This window comes from Herpailurus yagouaroundi, unplaced genomic scaffold (genome assembly GCF_014898765.1).
Source record: "Herpailurus yagouaroundi ecotype Mexico unplaced genomic scaffold, PumYag 184, whole genome shotgun sequence".
Taxonomy (NCBI): Eukaryota; Metazoa; Chordata; class Mammalia; order Carnivora; family Felidae; genus Herpailurus; species Herpailurus yagouaroundi.
Genome location: NW_024412415.1, coordinates 22866875 through 22890894, shown reverse-complemented (window position 1 = coordinate 22890894; position 24020 = coordinate 22866875). Strand labels below are relative to the sequence as shown.

Genomic DNA, 24020 nt, shown 5'->3' with positions numbered 1-24020 from the left:
TTAAAAAAAAATATGGTAGTAGTTATTAAGACCATATAATTTGTCAAAGGACAAAAACTGTACACTTAAAATTGGTGTATTTTATTATATGTGAACTAAATTTCAATAAACCTGGCTAAAAACAAAAACAAAGAAAAAAAAACCATGTTTGAGAAAACTCAGGGACAGATGAAAATGTTAAAAATACACTGTTATATGAAATAAAAGTTGACATTATAAAACATATATTCAGTTTAGTTCCCATTTAAATTGTGTTTATGGAAAAAGAAATATTCCTTAAAAAGTAAACAGTGGTTAAATCTTGGTAGTAACGTTTCTTGCGATTTTTGTGTTCTGTATTTTCCAAATTTCTGTAGTGAAAATGGACTAAATAATCAGATAAAAAAATTGAGGATGCATTGGAATAACTTTTAGAAAATTCTATTTTATATCAGAAATGACCAACTGAGCAGAGTCTCTCAGAACCTTGAAATAATGTGCAAAGAATAGATGTTTTCTCTTCTCTAATAACCTTGAATACTGTAATAAAGGGTAAATACACAATAGATTTTTACAAGCTAATTGCCAAAAATAATGTAAAAGTATTCTTTTGATAATAGGGAATCCCTAGCTCTTTTACTTCAAAGGAACCTTTACAGGTCATCGAGTCCAAAGGTTTCCAAATGTGGTTACCATCACAATCTTCAGGGGCACTTGAAAAATAAAGGTTTCATAGGTCCCACTACAGAAGACGTTGATACAGTGAGCTTAGGTTGGTGCCAAGGCAACCTGTATTTCTAAAATGTTTTAGGATTCTGGGGCACCTTGGGTGGTTCAGTCAGTTGAGCATCAGACTCTTGATTTCTGCTCAGGTCATGATCTTGAAGTTCATGGGATCCAGCCCCCACATCTGGCTTGTGCTGGCAGTACACAGCCTGCTTGGAATTTTCTCTCTCTCTCTCTCTCTCTGGCCCTCCCCTGTGTGCACGCACACATGTGCTCTCTCTCTCTCTCTCAAAATAAACAAACAACAACAACAACAAAAAACTTACAAAAAAAAAAAGTTTCAGGATTCTATGTAGTGGGGCTGAGAACTACTGCTAGATCCAGAGAAATCAGAGATTTTCTCAGGATCATACGGCTAATTAGTGGCAGTGTAATGACAAGGACCTAGGTTGGTATTCCATGGAGGCAAGCCTACACCACATACCTAAAATTATCATGATAACAGTAAGTACAGTACCTTTACTGAGTATGTACTGCATGCAACAGAGTGTGTAAAGGGCTTTATATGCATCATTTTTCAGTTTATTTCCATAAGAATCCAGCAATAGAAAGTCTCTTTTCAGAGAAAAAGAAACTAAAGTTCAGAGAGCTTTAATAACTTGTCCAGGGTCATGCGGCAGGTATGTGATGGAGCCATAATTCAAACCCAGGTAAGCCTAACCTATTAATTATTATTAATTACTAAGCGTTGCTGTTATTAGTAACCTGTTTTACTGCCTTCTCAATTTTTGATGATCTATAATAGGTTTAGTAACCTATGGCCCATGATCTGGCTCCTTGTTTTCTTACATAAAATTTTATTGGAAGAGTCATGCCCATTTGTTTATGTACTGTCTGGATGCTTTTATTATAACGGCAGAGCTGAGTAGTTGTGATAGACACCAAAAGGCCCACAAAGCCTAAAATAGCTATCATCAACCCTTTCCACAGAAAGTTTGCCAAACTCTGACCTATAAAATGAGAAGATGCAAACTGTTTCTTTTCAAATTCTACTTGAATAACAAAACCATGAAATAATTAAGATGTCTCAAAGGAGTGGTCTCTGGATTCCGTGACCCAATTTTTACTTCTTGCCCCTATACAACTGAATGCAATGCTTACTAAAATGACAGTATTAGAATCTTAAGGTTTAATTTTTAAATTAATTTTCAATTTAATGTTTTTAGTTTTATCTACCATACTTAACACAATCTCCTTTGCACCCTAATTTAATACAAAGAACAATGTTTTAAATATCTTTATGTGATAAATACATATCATTGATACTAAAAAACAGGATATGCCAAAAAATATACCATCTAAATTTAATGTAGAAGTAGAAGAAAAACCTAAGGGAAGAATTTGGAATTCATTTGAAACTAATGAACTATGTGTCAATATCCATGCTATAAAGCAACGTCAAGTCCAGTTTCTAGAAAACCTTCCCCAACAACGTAAGTCCACCTTTCTATACTCTTCTCAAATTATTGTTTAAACCAGGAGTTGGCAAAACTTCCTCTGTAAACCAGAAAGTAAATATTTTCAGCCTCATGGGCATTTGGCCCTGCTGCAACTACCCAAACCTGCCATTGCATTGGGAAAGCAGTCACAGATAATATGCAAATGAATGGTATGTGACAGTGATCCAGTAAAATTTATAAAAATAGGCAGTGAGCCAGATTTGGCCCAGAGGCCATTGTTTGCTGCCCTCTAGTTTAAATCATACAATAGAGTTTTCTTATATACACAGCCTTAAAATAATATATTCAAATATTGATGTCATGTACCTAAATGTCTACAATGGATAATTTTACTTGTTTTAATTATTTTGTCCTCTAATTGAAGAGAGAGATGTAATTCTCTTTATTATTTTTTTTTTTTTTAGTTTATTCATTTATTTTGAGAGAGAGAGAGAGAGAGAGAGAGAATCCCAAACAGGCTCTACACCATTAGCACAGAGCCTGTGGTGGCGCTTGAACCCACAAACCATGAGATCATGATCTGAGCCAAAACCTAGAATCAGACACTTAATCAACTGAGCCACACAGGTGCCCTGAGATGTAATTCTTTTTTATACGGAGTCCCTAAAATACTGTGGTATGATGGAAAACATAATTTTGGAGTCAGCATCATATGCCTCCCTTTTTAGGGATGTTGTGAGCACTAAATGAGGTAACATATATAAAGTCCCAATATAGTATTTAGAACATATCTGACACTTAATAAATGCATGGCACCCTTCAATTTTCCAAGTATTTTCACCCATGGCAAGTGAGTGCAATGTAATACCTGGATGGTAACAAATACCTTGTTCTGCCTCTAGATGAAACCTTGATATCTTTTTGGGAGGATTCATCATCTGATTTCATGTCATCTGATGAAGGAGGTTCATGTAGGTTTTCATCTTTCTCTTTGTTTTCAGTCTTGATTTCTGCTGGAACAACAGTTCCAGACTGACTTTGCAAGCCACCTAACAAAGAGGTAAAGAAACAAAATAAATGTCCAGAATTGGAACTAAGATAGTAGAAAGCTTTCTAGATGATGAATGCCCTTACTTGTTACAGGACTCTGATGGAAATCTGAAAATGTAGGGTAATACACTATTCAGGTTGGAAAGAACATATACACATACCTTAGAGAAAATGATTTCTAAATCATCTGTATTTAAATTTTTTTTTCATGTTTATTTGCTTTTGAGACAGACAGAGACAAACACAGAGTGCCAGTCAGGGGAGGGGCAGAGAGAGGAGACGCAGAATCTGAAGAAGGCTCCGGGCTCTGAGCTGTCAGCACAGGGCCCCACGTGGGGCTCAAACCCATGGACTGCGAGATCATGACCTGAGCCGAAGTCAGACGCCCAACTGACTGAGGCACCCAGGCGCCCCTAAAGCGCATATTTAAAAGAAAAAGTCTGACCTTGATGGTCATTCTGACACTTACTTTAAGGCACTATTTAAGAAATGAACTAGGATGAGAAACTTGATGCAGTTTAGAAACTGACTTCTAAGATGCTAAGGTAAATAAAGGAAGTAAGTTGTAACATTTTTTTCAGCTAAATACAATAAAATGGGTGTCATGGTTAATTATACCTGGGAAAACTTTATTTTGGTAGTCTTAACACTAGTTATATATTTGTACTTATATTTATATAAATTATCTATTTACATAAGTTATATATTTGTACTTAACATTTATGACAGTTTGTTTCTAACAGAATTGTCTGTTTCTCGAGTTGAATTATAATATTCTAAATAATAGCTACCATCATTTATAGCTCTCAACGTATTTGGAATAATTTCTCACGGCTTTTTGGGACCCTGAGGATTTAGTCATGAGGGGAAGTGATAAGAAAGAGAGACATGACAGGGGCGCCTGGGTGGCGCAGTCGGTTAAGCGTCCGACTTCAGCCAGGTCACGATCTTGCAGTCCGTGAGTTCGAGCCCCACGTCAGGCTCTGGGCTGATGGCTCAGAGCCTGGAGCCTGTTTCCGATTCTGTGTCTCCCTCTCTCTGCCCCTCCTCGTTCATGCTCTGTCTCTCTCTGTCCCAAAAATAAATAAAAAAAACGTTCAGAAAAAAAAAAATTAAAAAAAAAAAAAAAGAAAGAGAGACATGACAGAAGCAGAAGAATGTAAGACAACCAGTAAGTACTGAACAGTTTGCATGCGGTTCCATCCATCAAGAAGTATCTACAATTGGCCCAGCCAAATGGGGCAATTGGAGCCCTAAATATCTATCCTCTGCATTCAGTAGCACTACTGTTTGGAATTCCCCCACCTAAGATGACTTTTGATTCACAGATGTCAATCTGCTTGTAAAAAAAGACGATAGTGTTCCAAGTGTTATTTATCTCTGTATACATTACTGCTGAAAGCCAACAATACAGTTACCTCTGTAATTTTCTTGTGTTTTGTGGTTCAAGTCTGAGCTTGAAGCAGTGACTGTACTAGACAGGACTGAATGATTGCCATTGAGACTGACAGAGTCTTCTCGATGAGTTCCAACCTAAAGTAAAAAAAAAAAAAAAAAAAAGTTAAGACTGTTCAGAGGCAATAACTGTTCAAATTCTTTTAATGGGTTTAATAGAGAAAATATCTACCTGAATTTAGCAACTTTTTTGGGATGCTAGTTTTCTCATGTTTGGATTTCCTTTTTTTAATTTAAAAAAAAAAAATTTTTTTTTCAACGTTTATTTATTTTTGGGACAGAGAGAGACAGAGCATGAACAGGGGAGGGGCAGAGAGAGAGGAAGACACAGAATCGGAAACAGGCTCCAGGCTCTGAGCCATCAGCCCAGAGCCCGACGCGGGGCTCGAACTCATGGACCGCGAGATCGTGACCTGGCTGAAGTCGGACGCCCAACCGACTGCGCCACCCAGGCGCCCCACCTTTTTTAAATTTTTAATGTTTTATTTTTATTTTTGAGAGAGAGACAGACAGACAGACAGACAAGGAGGGGTAGTGGCAGAGAGAGAGGAAGACACAGAATCCAAAGCAGGCTTGAACCCATGAACCATGAGATCATGACCTGAGCCAAAGTCAGACACTCAACTGACTGAGCCACCCAGGTGCCCCTGATTTTTGGATTTCAAAAGACTTGACAGACTACTATAGATTGTTTTTTAAAAAAATTTTTTTTCTTTTTAACATTTATTTACTACTGAGAGACAGAGAGACAGAGAGCATGAGCAGGGATGGGGCAGACAGAGGGGGAGACACAGAATCCGAAGCAGGCTCCAGGCTCTGAGCTGTCAGCACAGAGCCTGACATGGGGTCAAACTCACGAACTGTGAGATCACGACCTGAGCTGAAGTCAGATGCTTAACCGACTGAGCCACCTACGCGCCCCTATAGATTGCTTTTGAATCAAAATATTTACATTATAAAATTCCAACTTTCAAATGTTGTATCCTACAGAAGGTTGTTGTGTGAAGCAAATGAACTAGACAGACAAAGCACTCTGTAAGTCATAAAATGCTACACATTATAGTATCTATTAATAAACCTACATCATTCTGATCATGTATTTCATATACCACCTAAGTATGAATTTGCATTTAACAAAATATTGCTATATTCCAAGTAATATTATTTATTTATACTCTGGCATACTCTTTTTCTCACACACACACACACACACACACACACACACACACACACACACATAGTGTCTTGTTTTTTCTTCCTCTGACTCCCTCAAAAACCTTAAAAAAGCAGTCTACGGGTGCTCAGTCAGTTAAGCATCCAACTCTTCATTTGAGTTCAGGTCATGATCTCGTGGTTTATGAGCCCTACACATTGGGACACTCTCTCTCTTGAGCGTGTGCACCCTTTTGCTCTCTCAAAATAAATATACATTAAAAAAATGAAATTAACTTAAAGCAGAAGTTCTGGGGGCACCTGGGTAGCTTATAGTTAAGCATCTAGTGTCTGAGTCTTGATTTTGGCTGAAGTCATGATCTCACGGTTCATGAGATCAAGCCCTGGGTCAGGCACTGTGTGGACAGTGTGGAAGGAACCTGCTTGGGACTCTCTCTCCCTCTCACTGCCCTTCCCCTGCTTGTGCTCTCTCTCTCTTAAAATAAGTAAATACACTTAAAAAAAAAAAAAAAAGAAGTTCTGCACTGCCAAGCAACAAAAATGCCATATAATTTGTATTGTTTTAGTCAAATTCCATAAGGTAAGGCATGCAAATACCATCAAGTATTTAAGCTATAGTAGTATTTTTAGAAAAACTGGTAAAAAATGAAGCTTTTTGTTAGAACAGTAGCACATGTGTCATCTACAAGATTAAGCCTTTAATTAAAGAGGTTTATTGCCTGGAGTTGTACATGAGAATCACTGTTTTTCAATAAATCCTTCAATCCCAGTAAACTGCTTTGTTTGAATCTCTCTTCAGTAATTAATATAGCTTTTATCTTTCATGACTTTGTATGGATTTTACCTTAAGAGGTATAAATACCCCTATGCAAGTTTACCCTTTGGTTTCCTGTAAGCTACACAAAAGGAACCAAAGCAAAGTTTTAGGCAATACAGGCCATTTGATACTGGACCTGATTATAACATGTCAGGTCTTCTACCACACTTTCTATTTTAAGTTGACTTATTTTATTTGAGAGAGAAAGTGTGAGTGATGGAGGAGCAGAGAGACAGGGAGAGAGAGAGAGAGAATCCCAAGCAGACTCCGCAAATCAGTGAGGAGCCTGATACGGGACTTGAACCCATGAACCGTGAGATCATGACCTGAGCTGAAGTCAGATGCTTAACCAATGGAGTCACCCAGGCACGCTTTCTACTGCACTTTTAAAGAAATGTCTGTTTTCCACCCTTATTCTTTGATGTAGTTAAAAAAAAAAAAATACACCTAGTGTATTCCCTATCTACTTCTAAATTTATTTGAGGATTAGTCATTGCTGAAGATTAGTTGGCTTTCTTTGCTTGCTATGAACTACTCAATGACCTAAGGAGAAGGTCAGTTCAAAAATCCCATTTATAAAAATAAATATAGTATAAATACAATATACAGCTATATAGCTGCAAATTCTTTGAGACTCTAAAAGCCTAGGCCTATTCTATAGATAGATATTACCATGACAATTTTGACTGGCTGAAGAAATCCCACAGGATACAGTAAAAGCTAAGAATTCTGTGTTTGTATTTATAATGTGAACTAAAACTTCCTGTGATCCTTGGTAATATGTGCTGAATTTTGTTCTTCCCTAGTATTTTGAGCTATCATACCAAGTAATTTAACAGAAAATAGACTGTTAGTTAATATCCAAAATCTATAAAGAACTTCTCAAACTCAACACCAAAAAACCAAACAACCCAGGTAAGAAATGGGCAGAAGACATGAATAGACACTTTTCTAAAGAAAACATCCAGATAGCTAACAGATACAGGAGAAGATGCTCAATATCACTCATCATTAGCAAAATACAAATCAAAACCTGATGAGATACTACCTCACACCTGTCAGAATGGCTAAAATTAACAACACAAGAAACAACAGGTGCTGGCAAGGATGCAGAGAAACAGGAACACTCTGGAACTGTTGGTAGGAATGCAAACTGGTACAGCCATTCTGTAGAACTGTATGAAAGTTCCTCAAGAAAATAAAAATAGAACTACCTTACGGACCAGCAATTGTATTATTAGGTATTTACCCAAAGGATGCAAAAATACAGAATCGAAGGGGTACATGCACCCTAATGTTTATAGTTTATAGCTGCCAAACTATGGAGAGTGACCAGATGTCCATCAACTGATGAATGGATAAAGAAGATGTGGTATATACACACAGTGGAATATTACTCAGCCATCAAAAAGAATGACATCTTGCCATTTGCGACAAAGTGGATGGAGTTAAAATGTATTAAGCTAAGTGAAATAAGTCAATCAGAGAAAGACAAATAACATAGAATTTCACTCATCTGTGGAATTTAAGAAACAAAACAGATGAATATATGGGGAGGTGGGGGGCGGGAAGAGAAGAGAGGGAAATAAACCACAAAAGACTTAATAACAGCAAACAAACTGAGGATTGATGAAGAGGGAGGTAGGTGGGAGATGGGCTAGATGGTTACTAAGGAGGGCATTTGTAGTGATGAGCACTGGGTGTTGTATGTAAGTGATGAATCACTGAATTCTATTCCTGAAACCAATATTGCACTGTATGTTAACTAAAATTTAAATTAAAAATAGTCTTTTAAAACTTAAACTTTCAAAAATATGTATATTTACTCTATATTGTATGTGTACAACTCATTTTATAGCTCTGTAAGCCAATAGCACTGAACAGCCACAAACTGAACTCTTTTTTTAAATGTTTATTTATTTTGAGAGAGAGAGAGAGCAAGAGCGAGAGTGACCAAAAGTGAGCAGAGTAGGGGCAGAGAGAGGAGAGAAAGAATCCCAAGCACACTCCACACTCAGCATGAAGCCTGATGCAAGGCTTGATCTCACGACCGTCAGATCATGACCACAGCTGATACCAAGAGTTGGACGCTTAACTGACTGAGCCAGCTACGTGCTCCACAAACTGAATTTTCACTGGAGTGATAAGTGATGATGCATCTTCTGAATTTTTATTTCTTTTTATTACATTAGTAAAAGTTAATTCTCTGATTTTCTGAATCTCACTGATAAAAGGCTTGGCAGACAAAAGATCATTATCTAAGTAAATTCTAGGTATTTGTGCTTTGCCTGAAGGAAAATCAGTTGGTTGCTCAATTTGTTTTGGGATATAAATGACAGCAAATATTTTCGTCTCTCTGGAATGCTATAAACTAAGTACCTTTTTTACACCAATTTTCATCAATGGCTTCCAAAAGAAAAAAAAAATTAATCTTTAAAAAATGGCCTCAGATTAGCAAAAAACCTTAAGTCTGGAGTTTTTCATGTTAATGAAGTCAGCAGGAACTTTATTTATCTATCTATCTATCTATTTATTTATTTATTTATTTATCTATCTATTTATTTATTTAGTAACTTGATTCCCCTTGCAATGGCCCTCATATATTTTCTGGAGAATTTGACTTTCACAGTTCTTAAAGTTCTATTTAACCCTTGCTCACACACTGGCTCCCATGTCTTCCCTTTAATCTGCAGCTACCCATTCAAATGGCTCTGTCCACAGACACAACAGGTGTATAAACAGTCCTTTGTCTGAGCTCAGAGACTGGGCCAGCCAGATAGGACCCTATGTTTAATTGTTCTTCTCGTTAGCATACAGCTGACAGGCTGCTGCTACTAGGGGAGTAGCAGGGGAAGGCAAACCCCTAGGCCTGCCATGCTCTAAATTTCAATCATTATGAAGAGCTCTATTTCAGAATAAAAGGCCCAACTCATTAAATGACATCATCCTGCATTCTGAATCTTCACAATCTGTGTATGGCCTTACTTTTGTGGGAACACCCAACAAGGGACCTGTTTTCATTTAATTTGGCCAAAAGCTTTAAGCACCCACAATGGAAAAATGCTAAATCTAATTAGTTGATGAATAAGAGGTCTTGTGAATTAAGGAGCAGATTGAAAAGTACTCAGTATGAATTCCTCTCTGATTCTGAATTCTATTCTAACAATTTGTTCCATTTATACTATTCACTGAATACTAATGATTTAGATTAATCAGTATTAATCTATGGACTGATTAAAGGATCTTTATGTTCTGTATGTATTTTGTTTTACCTGAAGAGGGGTTTTAAGCTAGAAACTTGATAGAATTTAATTTGTTATGGTTCCTTTTTAATGATATTTCCATAAATATATATAACCTGTATGGTTTTTAAACTTTTATCAAATCTCTTCAAAAGCACTATAATGTAGTTTTAATAAAAAAAAATTAAATTGCCCATTCAGGACAAAAATGGTTAGAAAAATAAAATACAGTTAAAAATAAACTCTTTCAATTCAGTTTAAACATAGGTACACAATTTCTACGGTATATAAACCTATACTAATAAAATTAAATACTGTCTAAATGTAAGGTTAAAAGGATTCCAAATCTGATATGTGACAATTTTGAATACTACTTTATTTGCTTATTAGGCCTTTAATAACTTAATCTTACATCTCTCAACTAAGAAAAATATAGTTTCTCTAACTGCTTTAGGATCTAGAACACAGACATAATTCATATTTTTAAATTATATAAAACACTTTAAATCCTACAATTTAACATTATTCTGCTATTATACAAGAACACCACAAATCTCCAACCACAGCTTAAACTACAAAAACCCCAAGCAATTAAAAAAAAAAAAAAAAAACTAACGGAAATGGTTGGATTCCGTTTCCTCAGTACTTAAAGCAATAAAAAAAAAAGCCTCATGGATAAAATTTTATATCATAAATAAGGAACTTTTCAAGATTTCCATCAAGCTTCCATTAATATAAAAGCTTCTAATGTAACTTAGCTTGAAGTTGAAATCACTGTTGGAGGAATAACTGAGTACCTTCTGTTAAGGATAAAAGTATCATGGAATTATCTCACTGGGCCTCAGTAGTCTAGATACTACAGCCATAAATAGGTGTGATGTACAATAACTTTATACTGTTGAGACCTTTTTGTAATGCCCAAATGAAATTAACAATTCTAGTCCTTTTCAGTTTTCCACTTATTACCAGTATATTTTCCTATCAGCAGTTTATTCCAAAAGTTTGTGCTTAAACTAAATACATGGGAGCAAAACTAAAGTCCAATGCTGACATTTTAATAGTTCCAAAAATCCTGATTTTGTGCTTTAAAATTTAAACAATATATCAATCGCATCCTAATAAGAGTGTATGACAAAAAGTCTTAAGTTTTCTATCTGGATTCCATAAACATGGAGAAATCATCAAAAATATTGAAAGGGAGTATGAAATTAAGTGAAAATGTTAACCCCACTCAAAAATAAGAGCAGGAGTGCCTGGGAGGCTAAGTTGGTTAAGCGTCAGACTCTTGATTTCAGCTCAGGTCATGACTTCAGGGCTGTGAGATTGAGCCCTGGATCAACTCCCTGCTAGGTGTGGAGCCTGCTTAAGATTCTCTTTCTCCCTCTCCTTTTCCCCTCCCCGGCTCATGCTTACTTATGTGTATTCTCTCTGTCAAAACAAAATAAAAACAAACAAAAACAAAAATAAGCAAATATAAAAAAACTATGTGGCTATAATTACTTATAAAAAAGTAAGAATTATTCACTTCTTAGTTTCTTTTTCTGGCATAGTAATCTTTCAAGAAATTAAATTTTTCTGTGTATTAGACAGCTAAAATCATGTTAAATGCCTTCTGTGGTTGAAACCTCATTTAATTCTAAGGTTTTATTTTTCAGTAATCTCTATACCCAATGTGGGGCTTGAACTTACAACCCTGAGATCAAGAGCTGCATGCTCTACTGACTGAGCCTGCCAGGTACCCCCTAAACCTCACTGAATTCTATTCTTTGGTGCTGGTCAAATCTGCTTGGTTAAAAGTAACAAAAATCAGGGTGCCTGGGTGGCTCAGTCGGTTAAGTGTCCGACTCTTGGTCAGCTCAGGTCATGTTCTCATGGACTCTGAGATAGAGCCCTGTGTCCCTGCTTGGGAATGTCTCTCTCTCCCTTTCTCTCTGCCCCTACCCCACTCACGTTGTGTCTCAAAATAAACAAAAATAATAATAAAAAACAGTAACAGTCAAAATTAAGTCTTTTGATATTGGCTCCTATTGACATATGTTTTTGGCATTTGGTAGTCTTATGTCCTTGGTGTGAAATATAAAAATCCTTTTCTGGAATAACTAAAAAATACCAGAGAATTATTTCATCTATAAGAAGATGGTTGTCCCACAAATCAACAGTTATCAGCTACAAATGACTTTTAATGACATAATTTTCTTATAACTGAAAACATTCACATTGTAAAGGAAGTTTATCAGCAACAAAATTATTTCCCTGACCAAGAGACACTATCTTGATTAACCTGTCTATGTAGGTTTTACACCACAAATAATCTTGATAGCATTGTAGGCTGAGAGCTGGGCTGTCTGTATCACATCTATATTGATATCAACTTTTATTCTTCCACTCTAAGTGTATTCTGGCTTACCTCAAATATTCCAGCTACTTCAACAGCACTCCCAAACTAATCATTAAAAAAATAGGAAACATCTATAGGCTCCAGGAAAAAGAAAAAAACTTGCCAACCCTTGTTACCTGCACTAGGAAGCTAATTTATGTTCCAATTCAAAAACCTGGCAAGGTACGGCCTGTCGGCTAAATCTGGTCCTGGTTTCTTAAATATTAAGGAGCTCTCTTTTTGCAAATGAAGTTTTATTGGAACACAGCCACACCCATTTGTTTTCATAATGTCTATGGCTGCTTTCATGTTAGAATGTTAGAGTTAAGTAAATTTTACTATCTGGCCCTTTACAGAAAAAGTATGCTGATCCCTCTTCTAAATGGAGCAGAGAAAGCAATATCATAATTAAAATCTGCAATTAGGTTGGTGGTCTGACTCTTGGTTTGGGCCCAGGTCATGATCTTGCAGTTGTGAGATAGAGCCCTGTGTCAGGCTCTGCACTGGGTGTGCAGCCTGCTTGGGATTCTCTCTCTCCCTCTCCCTCTGCCCCTTCCCTGCTTGTGTGTCTGCATGTGTGTGTGCTCTCACCCTGTCTCAAAATAAATAAAATAAGCTTAAAAAATAATATATATGTGTAAAAATATACATATATATACATATACATATATATATGTATATGTGTGTGTATATATATATATATATATATATATATAAAACCCCTGCAATTAGGATAGTGACCTACAGTACATGCCCATGAGAACAAAAATCCATTACAACAAAAATTTTATTTGAACGTTCTATGGAATTCCTGAATTGATATTTGTTTATTAAAATAATTCTACTCCCTGCAGAAAATAAATGGAATAATGAAAACTACATATTTTAGAGAGAAGTTGACCTCACAAATTCTACAAGGTGATATAAAATTGCCGATAAACTGGTGTTTCTGTGGTTACGTCATAATTTTGGCCAAGTAGCCTCCATTTGTGGAAGCCTATAGAACAAATACTAATTTATGTTAATGTAGAGGATAATACATAAACTACCACCAAGTTAAACAAGACAAAAAAGGAAAAGTGATCTTAGAATGTAAAATTGTGTTATTTCTTAGGATCAATTAGAATTCACAGGGGCAAGAGGGAATAATAAAAGCAGGAGATTAATTCTTGAAAATGGCTGGCAATAGTTAAAATAATATGTCTCCCCAAATCACATACTATCCAATAATATGAAAAGAGTTGATTTCACATAGGTGGGTACTGGGCATGTAAGCAAGGTGCTCCTGCCACTCCTGATGTCTTCAGACATGGACAAGAGCCAGAATAAGAATATTCCTCAACTGTATGCCTAAGGCTTGGCTGGGAGAGTCACTGCTGACTGTGAACTTCATTTCATTCTACCCTTTGATGTTTTTGCTGAAGTTGAGAACTGAGGATGTATAGCTAAACTGTTCATCTCAGAAGGATAGGAGATGAATAGTGACTCAACTGACAGTCTCAGACTTTTTTGTCAGTTAATAACTTTATATTTTGAGGGTAAGCCTGTCAGAAACATCTGTAGATCCACCTCCACTAGGTGACTGTCTGGACGGGGCAGACACAGCAGATGACATGTGGCAGCTGTTCACCAGCTATGGGTCCTCTAAGGTGGAGTAAGAACTGAAGAGAGGATGTGGGTAGTCACGCTGAGTGGCAGCATGGCCTTAGTTGCTGCAGTGCTGAGGCTGCTACTCAGACTAAGTCAGACTCACGTCACAGTGATAAGACTTTTTTCTAGACTAGTCTTTTTTTTTTTTCTTTGTAAAAAATTTCTTTGGCAACCTTTTTTTTTTTTTTTTTTTTTTTGATGCTGTGAAGTAGGCAGCATATTCCTAGGGGATATAATGGGAGCTACTTATTAATTAAAAGCTTCAGCGCAATATCTAATTTAACAATTTTTCCCTCCACAAGTCCTTTTAAAATGCACTAGATTTCTACATGGCTTTTTAAGACTGGATTTTGAAAAATCTGTTTTCTAACTCATATCCAAAGTTGGTAAAAATAACTTCCCAAATACAGAAGTTCCATTTTTTACAAACCCTATATTTAATTGGTGGGAGCCAGAGATATACCAGAGATTTATCTATAGCAGATAAAGTGGACTAGGGGCAGTGAGCTATTAATAGTGAAGAATTAAAAAATGATTATGAGGGAGGAATAACTACAAATGGTGCAAATGAGACAAACTTTGGATTCAAATATATTGATTTTTAAGTCATTCTTCTAAAAAAAGTTATTTCAACAAAAACAATAATTATTAATTTGACATTCTACATTTATGTGGGCAACAAATGCTACCCTATACACAATATTATTTTAATTATTATTACTAACAGGGCTAATACTCCCTTATATGTCTATGATTTTTGTAATTTTCAATGTTTTCACATTTTATTAGCTTACCAACAGCATCAAAAACTATTTTAGAAGGAGCCTGAATTTCAAATTTTCTGACATTAAAAAAATAAATAAACAACCACCACCCAAAACTGGTCATTAAGATATATAAGCATCTAATGTCACCTATGTTGCTAAGAACATTGTACTCAGGAAACTAGAAAGCTGTGTTTGATGTTTACTTCAGCTGCTCCAAAATGAATATAAATGGTTGTCTGACAAGTGAATGTGAAAATCTGGAACCAATCCTATTTTATAGAACACAAGCCTTCAGCATTTGGGGCACCTAATTATTTTGATGATAGGTGAATTTTACCCTTGATCACATGGCTTATAGCTAGAAAGTGGTTTCACAGGAGAATATTTCACAGCATGTAATAAATCCTAAAAACAATGCTATAAACACTCAAACACATGGCATCAGTTAAATTGCAGGTTCAAAAAGAACTTCATTCCTTTAAAAGACAATTTGGATAAAAAATAATGTAAGACATTCAACACAGAATTTTTGATGTGCTGGAAAATTTTACTTTTTTCTCTCTAAAGTATTACTATGTTTTTAAAAACAGGGATTGAATTATTTTATTCTCTTCAGGAATTAATTGAACATTGTTTCCTTTCATTGTCACTCAAATTACAGCTATTCTTAAAACTACCCCACTTTTTCTTTATTTGGGAATAAAGCTTCAATTTGGTCTGGTACAAATAATTTCACATTCCTTCTGGTTTTGAGGGCTGGTTCCAAATTATAATCAACAACTTTTCTAGACCAGAACCCTTGAAATTCAGTCTTGCTTTATAGTTTTTGCTCTTTAGACTTCCTACATACTGTTTCAAGGCAAAAACTGGTCTGCCACACATCTGGGGAAAAAAAAATCTAAGTTTAAGCTAAAATGATCTTGCAGAAGATTTTAGCTTTTTGCACACAATCGTAGCAGGACTTTAAGGGCCAATGTGCAACGAATGACCCGGACCAAGACAGAGTAAGTCTGTTTGAAAAAGAAGAATCCTCTCCTCCAAAGATTTCATGAAAAACATTTAGGACACTAGGCTTTAACCATTATTACAAAAAAGATGAGCACTATTTTACCATTGAAGCAGATCGACTGCTTGTAACAAGGCTTGATCCACCATAGTTTGAATTGAGGCTTCCAATTGGTGCATTATGGGATGGTCCCAATAAACTGTGTATATCATTGTGACCAGCAGGCAAACTGGTGGACGGTCCAACGGCATGGTTCCGCAGCACATGGATAGCATCATCCAGTCTGTCTAAACGATCCTCCATTCGAGATTGCTGTAGGGATTGAAAAAAGACATGGAGGTTACTGCTGGTATCTGTTAAATTCATTAAACTGCTATGTTTCCTACTTTGGGATATAGAGAAGACAGCAAAGTAAAATGCACTATCAAGTAGCTTCAAAAGCAACTACCTACACTACAATCAAGAATCAAAGAAAAGATATTTGACGACTATGCAAAATTAACAAAGCTTCAGAAACAAATCACTGCTTTATAAAACCAATTTACCAGTCTACCATGAGGCTATTTCTTTTAGCTTCCTACAAAACACGAAGGCTACTCTACTGTGTCTGATAATTATAGCTGATAAAAAAGATAACCTGGACTTTAATACTGATCTTTGAAATGAGGGCAATTTTGGGAAAGGACCTCAAATCCATCAAGTTTAAGTTGTAATTTTGTTTTAAGTGAATAAAGCATACCTATCTGAAATGGTGAACACATCCAAATATGCTCTTTCACAAAACTGAGGAAATGAGATTGTCTGTGGATACACACATGCCCCATACACAAACATATTAGAATTTAAAAAATCAAAAGCACATGCCAGTAGAGCTCTTTTAAAAAGAATCATTCTCAACAACATGAAAAACAAAAGTCTATTCTTACATACTGTACAAAAACGAAACTGGTCATTGTTTGATTTTAAAAGACTTTGGAGTCTGTACAGACTTGAAGATTTTAAATGGATAATAGGAAGTATAATTAACTGAAACACAAAAAAGGCACCATCTAAAAGAAATAGTACCTCACAGACATCCTTTAAGAAGGACATTGCATCTTGCAAATGCTCGTGAAGTTGCTGCTCAACTCGATTTTTCTGGCAAAGTCAAGACAGAACAGGAGGCAAAGCACAGGTTAAGATTAACTCCAAAAGAGATGAGGAAATAGCTGATGTCGCATGTCAGCATAACATGTTAGTAAAGTTAACGCAGAGACCTGCGAGATCTACTTGTATTAAGGTATGAGAAGGCTGGGATTTAACAGCGAAGTTATAAGGTTAGCATCTAAATAGCACACATTGTTTATATTTGCTTGCAAAATATGAAAGAAGAAGACTTTCCCTTCAACTGTTCTGTTAGTCACAGAAAAAGAACTCTTCTATTTGCAACATGAAATTACTAAGTGACAGCATGACTTAGCATTCCATCAAGTTATTCTATTTTGTTTGTATAATACTATGTAATTCTGTGGTAGGTATTGAAAAACAACAGTAGCTAACATTCTACCACAAATTCTTCGCATTCAATACCTAGACAGGCTCTTTTATTCTACCTCCTTATTTGTTTATTAAGTAACAGTTTTGCTTATACAATTAACACATATATTTTTAAAAATGAAAACATGGGAAATAACACTTTTCATGACAAAAATAATTGATGCTACATTTAAAAATTTTAGTCAAACTGTTATTAACTATATACAGAATAGTCACATGAGAAAGAATAAAATGTGACCATGCTGCATTGCTCGGCTAGTTTTCTTGCTTTTATTTGATCTCTTTACTTTTGTGTTTGTTCCTTCTTCTATATACACATAAAAGTATAGAAAAGTTAAACTCTAGATTTATCAAAAAAGCAAAAATCCCATAACACTATTTTACTACCAGCTGTCCTGAGATCAGAAAGAAGCCTGATGTCCCAAAGAACAGATGGCAAAAGGCACACCCAATGTGTCTTATATTGTTAAACTAAATCAGGCCATTTGTTAGCAAAGAATTCGTGTGTAATGCTATCCTACTGTTTTTTCATTGTTACTCAGGATTTACTAAAAATGCACTCTGCACTATCAGATAAAAGTGACCCGTATATTTTTAAGAGGCTCTTACCAGGGAGTGGAGCGAGTTTTCATAGCTGGGGGATGAAGGAGCTTGCCCTCCAGGTCTGGGCCACTGACTGGTACCTGTTAAAACAAAATACAAAAGCATACACACACACCTTGGTTAACTCACTGATCTTGACAATGTTCTGAAAGAAAGGGTAAAGCCATTCTATAGCTGTACATAAACTTATGCAAACATTTTTGTTCAGCCTTCAGCATAGTATTGGCTACTTACAAGCCCAACACATTAAAAAAAATCTTTCTCAGGGCACTTGGCTGGCTCAGTCAGTGGAGCATGCGATTCTTGATCCCAGGGTTGTGAGTCTGAGCCCCATGTTGGGTGTAGAGATTACTTAAAAATCTTAAAGTCTTTTTCATTACTAATACAACTGTGTAGGGAGTTGGGAATAAAAGAAAAAACTGCACAGTACTTTACAAAGTAACTACTTTGCAAAAATTTGTATTAGTTATTATTAACTACTTGTTATTTTGCAACAACAAAAAAAGCCAGAAACAGGACCATAAATACAGAGAACTGGTAGTTGCCAGAGGGGCAGGAAGGAGGAGAGGAGATACAAGCTTCCAGTTACAGAATGAGTAAGTCATGGGGATGAAAGGCACAGTATAGGGTATATAATCAATGATATTGTAATAGTGCAGTATAGTGACAGATGGTAGCTACACTTGTGGTGAGCTTAGCACAATGTATAGAGCTGTCAAATCACTATGCTGTACACCTGAAATGAATGTAACATCCTTTGTTCATTATACTTCAAAAACCAAAAACTACTTTTATGTTTGAATGTTCTTCAGATTTTGTCCACAAGCAGATTATCTTGAGAAAATGTACTTAAAACATACGTAATTTAAAATTCTGTTCCTTCTCCATGACTTTCCATAGCTTTTGTTATTAAATGACTATGTTAATATTCACTTGATTTTCTAGATCATAATTTATATAATCACCATTATTACCTCACTGTTGGAGGTTTCTTTCAGTTGGCTATTACGAATAGTACCTAAATATTACTATATTGTGAATGGTAAACATTGTTATTTTCTTTTTTGGGAACATGTCTTGAGGATAAATAGCATTTCTGAATTAAAAGGTATAAATATATTTATGGTACTCAATTCATAAAGCCAAATTACTTTCTAAAGTGTCCTATTAACTTCTGCCATTAAGTTACGCACAAATGCACCAATTTCAAACGACTGCAAATGCATTTAGGATTATCTGTTAAACATTTTCCCAACATAATTTACACAAAAACACATTATTTAATTTGGAAAATATCACCATGAAAATTTTTAATGTCATTTATTCTTCAACTTTAGAAAAGTAGCACTAACACACAGCAAAAAAACATACAAGTTCAGAGTAGAAAAAAATAAAAAGGAAGAAAACAATAAAAAAAAGACAAAAGGATTAATTCATTCATGTGTTTAAGACAATACAGCCTGTGCAGTTGGAAATAATTTATTTACAGAAAATAATGAGAACCATTATAGTTATTAATATTATAGTTATTAATAAATGCTTCAGTGACAACCTGAGTTATAGGAGAAATATGAAGTTGGAGAACTTGCAGGTTTACTTAATTTGTCTGATTTACTGCTAAATGAAGTTTTAACCTATGTTCTTTGTACCAAGCATGTTGTTGCAGATTATTTGCCAAATTTAGGAAACAATGAAAATGTATGGTAAATCTTAACTATTATAGTTCACTTCAGTTGAATAAATTAGTAATTGTATTCCCATCAATCAAATATATTTTACAAGTTGAAAAGTTGGATAAAGTTTTAACCTGATTAAATTTCACAATTATATGCATACTGTTGTGATTACATAGGAAAATTTTAAATAGTAAAACTGTGAGAAAAAAATATATATTATGTACTTCATCAGCAAACAATTTTTTTTTACTTGTAGGCAAATTACAAATTATTCTGAGAACCATTAAAGGTTTCCTGCTGGACATACAAACACAGTCATAATTCAACTACATGAATTATGGACAATCTAAAATTGAGCATTGAAACAGAAGCTTGCGAACTTAAAATTAACAAGTAGATTTTAGTAACCAGAGAAACCCAGTAACTGACTATATGAAGAACTCATATAAATAACCAGCCAACACCTTTCCACTGATTTCAGTACATTAGTGCTTTCCAAGCACTGATGCAGAATTATGAATTTTATGTGGATAAAAGGTTAATCCTAATCCATTTTGAAAAAGACCCTAAATTACTTTTAATGTAATTTCTTTTAATGTTTACAATATTTTATTTTCCAACATTTTCCTCCAACCCTCCCATTCCTCTTTGGGTGATCAGCCTGTAACAGGACTCTAATCATCAAATTATTTAATCTACATCAGATATTAATACAAGTTTTATGTTTAAACACCTCAGAATTGTTAACATGCATCTGCTTGGCAAAACATGCGATTTTTGTGGTTCTCCAACTAGTTTAGGGTTGAGGAATGAGATATGTGCACTGAGTTACTCAGGTAAGAAATCACCTATATTCATTATTTTATTGATAGTGATATGAAGAAACCATTCTAAGGTCTATATCCAAAATGTAATCCATTAAACTGGAAAAATACACATATACTCAAACCGGTTTTGTTTTTATTATAGACTGGGCTGCCCCAGTGTGACATACTTGGTTAAAACAGAATACTAATGTGCTTAAATTAGGGATATCTGTTTGAACTTTATAGACATGCCAAGTTATATCTCATGGACAGAGCTCCTTGAACCCCAGTTAGTAGTTTAAAACATTAAGCTATTAGTCATAAAGAAGATGACTGGATAGTTAGATAGAGTTATTAGTTCAGTAGAAATCAATCCTATTGCTGATGTTGGCATCTCTATCTCTAGCTTGTAACATTACACAAATATTGTAGAGAATAGATAACAGGGTATCTCCCACCTTCCTTCCCTGTCACCTCGTATTTGGTGTAGACGTATCAAGAGGCTTGGGGCTTATTCTTCCTTCTATTAATGAGCATAAGGTTTCAACTGTTTATGCAGTTACCAATTTCTGTAATTGCCTGGGCTTTTTAGTGATCACCCTAAAAAGCTAGTTCTTATTCAAGAAGGATTGTAATAAACCTACCAGCTATTAAAATATAATTATAATGACCGTTTCTAGAAAACAAGCTAGCTAGGTAATTAGGAGAAGTGAGTTTTTGGCTAGAAAATGTGGAAAGGCTTTCTTTGATCACTAAATCCAAAATTCACCCAGTGTTTCTGATCTGCTCACTAAGTGGAACTTTAGAATTAACTGGTTAATTAATTTAGAGACTAGATACCAACATTTTATACGGCTGAAAGAAATTCTTAGGACCACTTATCATGCATTTTCTTATTTTGTTAGTTGTTTCCCTTTGTAATCTCACCTTAAACTGAAACTTTCATGAGATCCCTCATACTTGGAAAAGGCTGGATAATCAATGTAGTACTCAGTGCTTTGCTTTCCACAATCTGGCTCCAGCCAACCTTTCCATTTTAGTGCTTCACACTTCCATACGTGAAGAGTTCATAATCAGTCATCCCCATGACTCTGGATGAAGAAGTCATGTGCTTTTTTTTTGCATCTGGATCTTTGTTATACTCTTCCCTTTAGACCCAGGAAAACTCTTTCTCCTCCTCTTAAAGTCCTGCTCTCTTCATGAAGTTTATCGTGACCGTTCTACAGCTTAGAGTGAATTCTGATGGTTGTATTTTCATGTATTTATCTTTTTAAAAAAAAATGTTTATTTGTTTACTGAGAGAAAGAGAGAGCAAGAGGGGGAGGGGGAGAGAGAGAAGGAAGAAGGGAAAGAGAGGGAGAGAGAGACAGGCAGAGAGTGAATCCCAAGCAGGCTTTGTGCTGCCAGCCCAGAGCCCAACACAGGGCTTGATCTCACAATTGTGAGATCACGACCTGAGCTGATTATCAAGAGTCAGATGCTTAACCAACTGAACCACCCCAGCACCCCATGTGTTTACCTTTTATTTTCTCAGCTAAACTGAAAACCCGCTGAAGTCAGATGATTATCAAACACCAGACACACTGACAGATGATTAAAGTAAATAAATAACTGATTAGCCAAAACTAAGGAATCCTTTCTTCTTTCTCTTCCTCCATTTCTATTGTAAATGTTTTGAAGATTGCTACTGAGAACTGAAATTATTAAACGCTTATTTATTTATATTCCAGAAGGAGGTGAAGAAAGGAAAAACATGGTTTTGTCTGTCTGCTCTCCAAGTTCCCCCAGTAAACACATTCTCTTAAATACTTGTGTCCTTTGCTAAATGACGATTGTGATAGACATAGCCATTCTTCTCTTCTACCTTGCTGCCAGAGCCCTGATTTTGTTCAAAAGGGGGTGGGCTATCTATCATTTCCTGGCATGAACCAGAAAAGAGTAACTTTAGAGTTCTCAGGGTAAATCCTGATGTCTAAGATACACATGGTGGTCCCATTTCTGTTATGACCAGTGTGTTAGTGCCCAGTGCTGGCTGAAGACTCATGAAGGCAAATCTGTTGAAGAGCCTTCTGAAAAAGATTCTTAAAATACAAAGAAAAGATGGTCTCTTTTCTTCTAGTGAACACTGTTATGTCCACATATGGTACCTTGAACTGCTGAACTTGCCAGCAGCCTGAGGAAGAACTGCAAAAGTAGTAGAGCAGGAGCTTGGCCATACTGGGGCCAAGAAATTTGCCCTGCTATGGCTTCCTGTCATGAAGATAAGCATCCCCTTATTATTTAAGCCAGCCAAGACAAGAGTTTCTCTTCCTTTCAGCCTTTATAACGCATCCCAACTGATATAACAGCACTACCTCAGAAGTTCCTCACAAGCATGCTCTAGGTAGAAATATACGTTCTTGGCCTGAAAAAGTTCCTAAGGAAAATGAGTGGAATTTAAACAAGAATGGTGATTACCTTAGAAGCTGCCTATGTGGCTCTTCACCTGTGTATCCATCCTCACAAGGCCTATGCCAGTCTGACTGATGCTCAGGTATACAGAACAGGACAAGTGTAGAGAGCACACAGTGGGTGGATTTTTTACTCTAGTTAACAGGCCACTGCCATTCAAGGTACAAAATAAATTCCACATATTGTGTAGAAGCTCTAGTTTGCTCCCTCTTTTTCATTCTTCCTTCTACTATGAATAATTTATCACGTTGTGCTTTCCTTTTTCCTTCTCTCTTTATATTTCTGCCAATTTGGAGTGTGTGTGTTATGTGTGTGGTGACAGGAAGGAGATACTAGATACAGGAGATGGGAGAGAAATGCACTTGCATAAAATCAGTCTTTGATGTGCTGTTTCAGTAGGAACATAATAAGCATTAAATGAAAGAAAATATTTTTCTTCGATTATGACTGCTGAATTGAAAAAGAAGCCTATTAATATCTTCATTACACACTTCAGTAGATCATAGATTTTCATTAATCAGCTGAATTAAAGGGGAAAAAAGGATATCACCCAATAAACACCAAATAAAGATGGAGAAGGAAATGTAAGGTTTTACTCTGGACCTTTTTTTTTTGAAAAATGTCAAAGTCTCTGATTTTCCATTTTAGTGATGCCCCCTCATAAATACTGAACTCCTCTGCTGCCTGACTTCCCACCCAGTATTAATAAAAAAAAAAAAAAAAACCAAAGGGCATGTTTATAGCTATCTCACTGGGCAGAGGAAGAGAGGAGGTGGGAACATATAGTAAGGACCAATATTCTCATCTCTGATGAAAAAGGAAAACAGGCTGTGGCAAAAATGACACTGATAATTTGAGTAAAACTGCACCAGGAGGGTGAGTAGGGTTAAAGTTACATCATTCTTCCTGTAATTTCAGCTCTCTGTTAAATAACAACTCTAAGTCAATGGGTCTTTCATAGTCCTGTCTATGTAGGGAACAGCTGTTCAACTTTTACTAGACAGCTGAAGCCATGGTGTCTGAGAAAGTGGCAGAACCCACTAAGAGCTGAAAGCAGCTGCCAGCAGTTCATCATCTCCACACTGGAATGCTTCTTAGCAGAGTCACAAAGCTAATACACAAAGCACAGGTGATAGCCAAGGCCCTGATATACCAGAGCCCAGATTTTTCAGAAACCCTACACAATGCAAATAGGTTTAACAACAACAACAACAACAACAACAACAACAACAACAACAACAACAAC

General features: G+C 35.8%; 1 protein-coding gene across 17 annotated transcripts in view; it reads right to left on the bottom strand.

The window, feature by feature from the left end:
• Positions 1-24020, bottom strand: part of TCF12 (transcription factor 12) — a 396860-nt gene that overhangs the window by 14901 nt on the left and 357939 nt on the right. For 8 of the 17 annotated variants that reach the window (XM_040492789.1, XM_040492790.1, XM_040492788.1 and 5 more), the window contains 5 exons: positions 17848-17921; positions 16768-16839; positions 15808-16014; positions 4634-4748; positions 3034-3214 (listed from right to left, as the gene is read on the bottom strand). In XM_040492789.1, coding sequence (XP_040348723.1) covers positions 3034-3214; positions 4634-4748; positions 15808-16014; positions 16768-16839; positions 17848-17921 — 649 coding nt within the window. The remainder of the gene's footprint in view (positions 1-3033; positions 3215-4633; positions 4749-15807; positions 16015-16767; positions 16840-17847; positions 17922-24020) is intronic. The other 9 variants (XM_040492797.1, XM_040492796.1, XM_040492804.1 and 6 more) reach the window with 3 other exon arrangements.